The sequence below is a fragment of the Diplodia corticola genome (genome assembly GCF_001883845.1).
Source record: "Diplodia corticola strain CBS 112549 chromosome Unknown scaffold42, whole genome shotgun sequence".
Taxonomy (NCBI): domain Eukaryota; kingdom Fungi; phylum Ascomycota; class Dothideomycetes; order Botryosphaeriales; family Botryosphaeriaceae; genus Diplodia; species Diplodia corticola.
The window spans coordinates 215,867-223,828 of NW_017971521.1; the positions used below are offsets into that span (position 1 = coordinate 215,867).

The following is a 7,962-nucleotide window of genomic DNA, read 5'->3' on the forward strand; positions in this document are numbered from 1 at the left end:
CTATCTGCGTGGGTGCGACCGTCCATGTTCATGTCGGTTGAGCGGAAATGGTAGGGAGGAGGGATAGCCGTGGAGAGAGAGAGTAATCCGTGATAACTTCTTCCTGGCTGGTAAATGGCGAGGCTTTTGCGCGCTAGGCAATCATGTTTCAGGTCTGGATTGGAGAGATGGCAAGGAGTTTTAATCATCTTACAACTATAGTCCCAGAGGAATAGTAGAGGCAAATTAGCTGTTCGAGCCGAATGCTCGGGACTCGCGAAGTAGCCTTGTCTCACCCTCGGAAAATGAACATTGTTGAATGGGGATCGACATTTGATCTGCACTTCAACGATGAACTGGCTGACTCGACCCTTCCAGGCAGACGAGCCAGCACATTCACCGCATTGCTTTTGACAGTCACGTGTCGTGCCAACATGCTCACTGGAGCTTTCCTGGTATCCTCACAATACGAAGGACAAGAAACAAAAGGCGATAGGTTTTTTTTTCTCCTTCAGACATCAAGACAGCATTGATGTAAGAATGTATTTACTTAACATCCCCTTTCTACTAACCCTTCATGGATCGTTCAACTCGTCGCTCAGAACAACATTAAACCACATTCAACTCGAACCGCGCCTAAGGTCACTCCGACTCCGCCGTGTCAGGTCGGTTGTTTTCGGTTTCGCTGCTTTGTTGGGTATCCTGGCTCTGCGCCGTTAGAGGCCTGTCGCTGATGTTGCTGGTGCTTGTCTCCAAATCCGCAGCCTTGACACCAGCCGGGGGGCTGGTGGCACCAAACGGAGCATCCTCGTCCTCGGCGTCCATCTGCATGAGGAATGTCTCCCAAATTTCGATCAACTGTTGCACTGTTAGCCTTTCCACGTCCCGAGATTTGCGGACGTGTGGAACGAACCTCCTTCTGCGCCTCCACAGCACTCTCCAGGTACGTCTCAACTCCGCTCTTGAAGTCCTCGACCTTCTCCTTTTCAAATTTGTCGAGCTCATTTCGCATCAGGCGACCCATATCCTCAAACAGCAGACGCGCCTGGTTGGATTTCCGTTCTGCATCCGCCACATCGGCACTAAGTTGGTTCAAACGATCCTGCTGGCTTCGGCCTTGTCGCAGAAGCTTATCCTGAGTGGCCTTGCGCTTCTGCAATTCCGACTCCGCGGTGTGCCACGCGTGATAAGCCTTCTGCCGTTGCTGGAATGCCATCTTCACAGAGCCCACCAACCGGATATATTCGTCAATCACGATGCCGATAGTGAGCACATCCTGCTGGGCTTGGCGCTCGTAGAGTTCTCGGATGCGAAGCTGTAGGTCCGAAAGGCCGTCCAAAGGTCCCGAAAGGGAAGGTGATAACTCGACAGTAGCCAAGGAATGGAGAGATGCGGAGAAATCACCACATGCTGCTGCGAGACCCTTGCGCTGGTCGACAACGGTATCAATAGCTTTAAGAAGTGCCTTCAGTTGTGACTCGAGTGCATCAAGATAGACCTTGCGATCATGGAACCACTGTGCAAACGTTAGCGGAACTTTCACGTGCAAAAAAAATGAGCCAGCCTTACATCATCATGCTCGATGAACTTTCCAGTGGTGCTCACGGACAGACCAAAGGAACCCAGCATGCCCTTGTTTTCCTGCAGCAGGGGATCTTTCCGCTCCTTGTGCTTGATGTCGACATTGAACGCCTCACTCTCAAGGAACAGCTTCAGATCACCATCATGCTGCAGGATCGGATGCGCAGCGCACTTGTTGAGCATACGCTCCAATGCCTGCCTTCTCGATTCGACAAAGTCCGCATCGAAACGGCCCACGGCTTGCTTCTCCGGAGGTGGAGGGATGACTACGCCGGGGCTGTTGTTATGGAGCTGATTGTACAGCCACAGGAAATCGCGGTAACGACGGGAGACGGAGAATTCAGGGTTCCGGTAAGCCTTCGAGGTGGTCTCGGCAGCGTCAGCCAGGCAACCACTATTGTCACACAACCATTGCAAAACATACCACAGTCCTGACTTGGTATTCCGTATGAGAGCTGGTCAGATCGCCGACCTTGTGCGGGTCCCCGACGGTGATGTGGAAGGTAGGCTTGGCAGCCTGCTCGACGCTCACGCTGGGCTGCTTCTGTCTCGGGGGCCCATTGTTGTTCGGGGGTTGCACCGGAGGCGGAACCCTAGCCCCGGCCATGGTCGGGCTCTCGAGGCTGTCGTCCAGATTCACGGACTCCATCATCCCGCGAATGGACGACTGCGACGTGGCCGTCGTGGGGCGCGAGCCGCGGCCAGCGGCGAGCTCCTTCTGCGGCGGCGCAGGGGGCTCATCGACCTGGGAGTCCCCGAGGGAGTCGGCGGGGGCTCCTAGGGGGCCGAGGGGGTCATCGACGCTCTCGAGACGCGTGGGCTGCGGGACGCCGATGCGGCGGTTGGGCTTGGGCCTGCCGGGCGACCTGGGGGCAGTCGACGCGCTGGGCGCGGCCGCAGCCGGGGCGGGCTGGGCAACGGCGGGAGGGGCATCGTCTAGGAATAGCGCAATGTGAGCTACGGGACGCAATCGAGAGGGGCGCGGAGGGTGGGAGGTGGGCTCACCGGCGGCGGGTTGGTCGGTGGTGATCTGGGGCACCTCTTGAGTCGAGGACGGGACGTCTGGCCTGGCGCATCAGCATGCAGCAAAGGGGGCAGGGTGGGCCGGCGCACTCACCACCCCAGGCGTCGGCGCCTTCGTCGTGGAGGTCCATGTTGAGTGGCGCCTTTGTTGCTGCACAATGGATTGCGGAGCTGTTGCTTGGGATGTCGTCGACGCCGGCTGGCGGCGGCCATGGCCCGTGCCCGCGCGCTGCCTTGCCGCCTTGCCCTGCAGGCAAACCTGCCTCAGCCCAACCGACCTCAACCTTGAGCCTCAGGGCCAGCACGGCGCCCTTACACGCTTGAGGCCCGGGACAGAGCCTGGCGCTCAGCTTCCGGCTCGACGCGCAACCCGCGGTCCTGCCATGCTCTCCGAGCCGCTGCGACTCATCACGCCTTCTCCTTTCCCAGACACGACGTCAAGCTCAGCTCCCTTTGGCTCGTCTTGCTTCGCCAGCCGTTTCCATCCGGTCCCGTCCCATCGGCTGCGTCCTGCCAAGTCTCACACATGAAGTCTCTCGAGTCATCACTGCTAAACTCTGTTTTCCCTACGGTAGTCTACGGACAGTATTGACACCCCGGCGTTTCACGGATCGCCTGATCACAGTCGTTGTGATGGCGCTGGAAATGGCGCATGTGCAAAACCGCTCTTTGGACCCTGAGGCTGTTTCACGGCGCTCAAATGTGCGAAGGAGCCGTTTGATGCCTCAGGTCTGGTGTGCTGTCGCGGCGCAGGCCGGGGTATCGCTGCTCTCCTGAAGGGCACAAGCCAGCAACTGGTCTCCAGCAAAAGCTACACCTCACGGAAGCCTTCTCGAAGTCGCGGGCGAGCACTATTCCCGACCGTGCCGGGGCACGAACGCGCACAGGCTGCTGCCCGGCGGTGGTTCGGCTCGTACCCCAGGGTCTGAATGACTGACCGGACCGCTTGGGCAGGCGAACAGCTCCGTCTGGTGTCTGACGGTCCGGGCGTGACCAAAAGGGCCGGTCCATGAGACTGCGTTGCACGTCCGTTGATGCCCCGAGTCACTCCGGCAAGGCTTTATCTAATGCTGTCTCATCACGGCCCACAAAGCCTGAGAGATGGCTTATGTTTATTAAAATCATTGGGAACACTGGGCAGCCTCAGACGCCCCAAGGGCACCTTGAGACCGAGCGCGATTGAGGTGCTGCTACAGCATGTTGTGAGCACGTGTGCCCCCACGCCCGACTAGAATATGTTGAAAGCCCTCACCAAGCGGGGCTGCGCAGGAGCCCCCAACTAAAATGCGACCGCTCATTCTGGTTGCGGCAAAGGCTGTCTGCGCCCTTACAGGCTAGACAGCCCAATTTGCTTTGTTGTAGTACTACCCGACTTAATCCCAAGTCGGACCACCCTGCAAATTGACTCATTTTGATTCCAGACGCCGCTGCGTTGGGGCGAAGCGAAGGTGCGAGAAAAAAAAAACCATTGAGCATGGTGTAATAATAATCTGCTTACACGTGTGCCGCAGCATGCTGAACGCGTCTTTCCCAAGCCGCATGCGCGGCTGACCCATAAGCCGGAGCTGTTTGGGCGTCGCTAGGCGCCAAGCTCGTCAGCAGCAGTTGGGCGCGGCGCTCACGAAGCACGGTTGAGAGGCGGGCTGGAGCGTTGGCAGGCGGCTGACCCATTACCACTGCCACCGCCAACAGCCCAGAGGCGTACACAGCTTCACGCTGGGCGAACTCATGGCCTGCACGGCGGTTTGGAGAGGCTGGGGCGTGTTTGCAGGCTGGAGTCTAGACCGCGGCGGCTGCAGGCCGCCCTCTGGCAGCAGCGTGGGAACGTCGAAACAGTAGTAGTCTGTGAGCGCTTTCTCCGCATTGGCGCCCGGGAACACCAGGTCCGGACCGCGGCAAGGCAACGTTGCTCTAATCAGCACCCCGGCCCCTCAGGGTCCATATCTTGCGTGGAATGTCTTTGCGTGCAGGGGAGACCCGCAGGCTGCAGCGGGCGCAGCCAAACGCCGCGCGGAACATCCGGGAGCGCGGCCTGAGGGCGTTGGTGCGAGATCACAGCCCTGCGCATGATCCGTTGAGAGCCGCCTGCGCCGCCAGGTCTCCTCAGGAGATGGTCGTAGATACTTCGAGGCGTTCGCCGCGGCGGCGGCGGCACGGGTTTCCAACGGTTTCCACACATTCTGCAAAGGCCTAGACCAGCACAACCCGGGCCGGGCCCAGTCGTCGCAGTTGCTATGGGCGCTCTCGTTCCATGCTCTCGTTCCATGCTCTCTCCGCGGAGTTTGCTGCAAGACTCATAATGCCTCAGGGGCATGCCAGCTGAGGGCCAGCTGCGCCGGGGGTCGGGCAACAGGGCGGCGTGGAGGCGGGCGGGCGGTGGGGCGCAGCAGTTGCGAGGCAGCTCGTCGCAGCTGCGCTGGTCGTGCGAGGAACTTGTCGGGTTGTCACTGGCTCCGCAGAGGCAGCGGTGCAGCGGCGCAAGGGCGCAGGAGGTCCGGAGGTGGATCCAAAGCCACGGGAGAGCGTGGAGTCGGCGGGTGCTCACCGGAGGCCCAGCGCGCTGTTCCTGGCCGTGCAGGCGCAGGAACCAAGGGCGAGGGCGGGGCTGCTGAGTCGTACGCGGGAAGCCGCGCGAGGCATGTCCGGGAGTCGCTGTTGTTGGAGCGCGAGAGGCAGGCGCGGAGAGCGACGGCAAGGGCTCCCGAGCTGGTTCGCACGAGATACGGAGGGAAGCACCGGCGGGCGGGGCGGGCGGCCACAACGGACGATGGATGCGCGATGGGTTGCAGCCACACGACGATCAGAAGCTAACCGCGAGCGTGTTGGGCGGGACAAGGGTGCTGGCTTAGGGCTCGCAAAGCTTGGGCTGCCTAAGCCACTGAAACAGTCGATGCCGATGCGCGAGACGATCGCTGATGCTCTGAACCCGTCCCATATATGACCTTCGTACACCCACATGCGCCATGCCATCACCCTCACACTCTCCACTGCTGCCAGGCCAACTTCCAACATACCATACACAGGATGCACTCGTCATCAGTGACACCAACCGAGTCGACATCCAACGCTCTCTGCTACTTTAGCTTCGTCCCGCCTTCCCACCCTGAGACCAGCTTCGTCGACCACTTCTCTTCCGAGACTCCCTCGCCGGGCCTGTACTCGGACGACCTTTCGGTGCAAACCCCCTCGGAGCCCACCAACCCGCTGCTCGCCGCCCGTCCTTGGTCTGTCTCCTTCACCGTCAGCCCGGCCGCCATGGACGCCTCCAAGATCCTCCAGCTCCAGACGGCTGCCGCCTACTCGTACCAGAGCCGCCCGCAGCCGCAGCCGGTGCAGGACGTGCTGGACCTCAGCCCCATGAGCAGCCGGTCCGGTTCGGACGCCTCGTCCAGCACCTCGTCCTCGTCCCGCACCTCTGTGTCCGGAGAGGTGCCCACCGTGCAGTTCATCCGCTGCTCGCGCTGCCACCGGACGGACACGGCCGGCTCCAAGAAGATGATCGGCTACGGCATCAACTCTTATTACTGCGTCCGCTGCGCGGACATTGTGGGCTACAGCCACACCGGCTGAAGGGCAGCGGCGCCGGCCAAACGGCCACCCGCAACCGAATAAACCTAACCAACCAACAACCAACCAACCAACCAACCAACGACGACTATGCGCCGGCACGGCGACAGCCAGTTACATACCCGCTTGGGCGATACCAAAATCTGGTAGCGACGGACCGATTGCGACGGACGCGCACAGAGCTTGATCGACGCCCGGAATTTAGACCGACGATGGCTGTTACAGCCCGTTTGGCTCACGATGGAGAAGGACTGGGAGGATTATCATTGTAGGGGGATTGGCGCAGGGGGATCAGGACTTCAGGAAGAATCGAAGGGAAGCATGCAGGGTACCGTTGATCGGTGACAGACACGGCCTCGGCAAAGGCGAGATAACGCAAGAGCGAGATACCCCGGGGGACAGGAGTTAATTGCGCGGCTTTCGCTGTGGGGACGGAGCCAAGGGACAGGTAGCAATGCATCCTCATCAATCAAGCCTATCAACACTCAAATCCAAACAATTGCATTACTCGTCTTACTCGTGCCGCTGCTGATCGGGCCCTTGGTGCCCTTTGGTCCCTCGCGTCGATTCTCGGCTAAGCAGCTGCGCCGGCCTCGTGCGTGAGGCGCGCCACAGCAGCCGCCGCCGGGCTGCCAGACGGTGCATGATGGCCGGGCTGGTGCTCCACCACCACCCACCTCACAGATGCCCAACCTCGTGTGTTGGCATCGTGCGACCCTTTGTCATGCCGGCGGTGCGAGCTTGCTAGCAGCGGGCGTGCGGGCAGAATTTTCCCGCCTAGAGGGCACCGGTGCGCGGCCGACCCCAATTCCACGTTAAGTCCGTGGCTCCGGCGCCAATCGGTCCCTGAGCGGCAGGAATGAGCGATCGCACGACGTGCCTACCTACGATCCCTGGAGAGCTGCGCTGCGCTTGGCCGGCGGAGCTGCAACCGGCGCGAGACACGGGCCGCGCTCCAGCATAGGTGGTAGGTAGTGAGGTGGGCGAGCTGGTGCATCCGGTCATGTATCCGCTCGGCGTCGCCAGCCCTGCGGCCGATCCCAGGCCAAGCGCGCTGTGCCACCTGCCAACCAGAGGGCGCGGCGCGCTGCCTTCAGCTGCAATGCTTCACAGACTTTCATCTCTCGATGCGCTGCGCCTCTCGTGCCAGTGGCCGCGCCTAGCGGGCGAGAGGAGCGCTGCTCGGCGCTTTTGCGCGTGCCGTATCTGCATCGCTCGATGCGACGATTCCGCCACCAAACCTTGTGCCGATGGGCGCCGCAGCCTTCGATCCCCCGCCGGATTGTCGCTGCAGACTTGGGCGTGCCCACGAGACAAACCATCCCGCTGGGCAGCCCCCGTGGCTGGAGCCTGACCTCACGATGGCTTGTCCCCGAGGGCGATGGACGGCCATGGACGGCCCTGGACGGCCCTGGACTGCACCATGCGATCGCGAGGTGACTCACGCGGATGCTGCGGACGCTGCGGATGCTGTGATGAGCTGATGGTCATATGCCAGACGCGCCATGCTGACCAACGGCCATCGCAACGTCTTGAGCGCGTACGCGGCCCGGCAAAAGACGGTACCACGTTTGAGGGCATCGCCGCTCGCGCGCGCGCGCTCTCGCTCTCGTCTGCCCGGTCACCTGGCTTTCTGATGCTCTTGCAGCGGCAGAGGCTGGCGGCATGGCGTATCGTGGCTGTAGCACTAGCGAAGTGGGAGCAGCTCGCGCTCAGCAAAGCTCCGCCCGAAACGGCTGGGCCGATGCTCCCCCCGCATGCATTCCCGCCGGCCTTGCGGATGCCGATCTGGGGAACCACTCTACTAGTGTG

The 7,962-nt window shown here is 61.3% G+C and overlaps 2 protein-coding genes across 2 annotated transcripts; one reads left to right on the forward strand and one right to left on the reverse strand.

The window, feature by feature from the left end:
• Positions 1–621: 621 nt before the first annotated feature.
• BKCO1_4200061 (sorting nexin 3) lies at positions 622–2,714 on the reverse strand (the record flags this gene model as incomplete). Its single annotated transcript, XM_020275920.1, has 5 exons — positions 622–837; positions 893–1,495; positions 1,549–1,929; positions 1,985–2,622; positions 2,678–2,714. The coding sequence occupies 5 exons, from the start codon at positions 2,712–2,714 to the stop codon at positions 622–624; spliced, it is 1,875 nt and encodes a 624-aa protein (XP_020128284.1).
• Positions 2,715–5,607: 2,893 nt separating this feature from the next.
• BKCO1_4200062 (uncharacterized protein) lies at positions 5,608–6,153 on the forward strand (the record flags this gene model as incomplete). The annotated part of the gene is made up of 1 exon (XM_020275921.1): positions 5,608–6,153. One exon carries the CDS (start codon positions 5,608–5,610, stop codon positions 6,151–6,153), a length of 546 nt encoding a protein of 181 aa, XP_020128283.1.
• Positions 6,154–7,962: the final 1,809 nt, after the last annotated feature.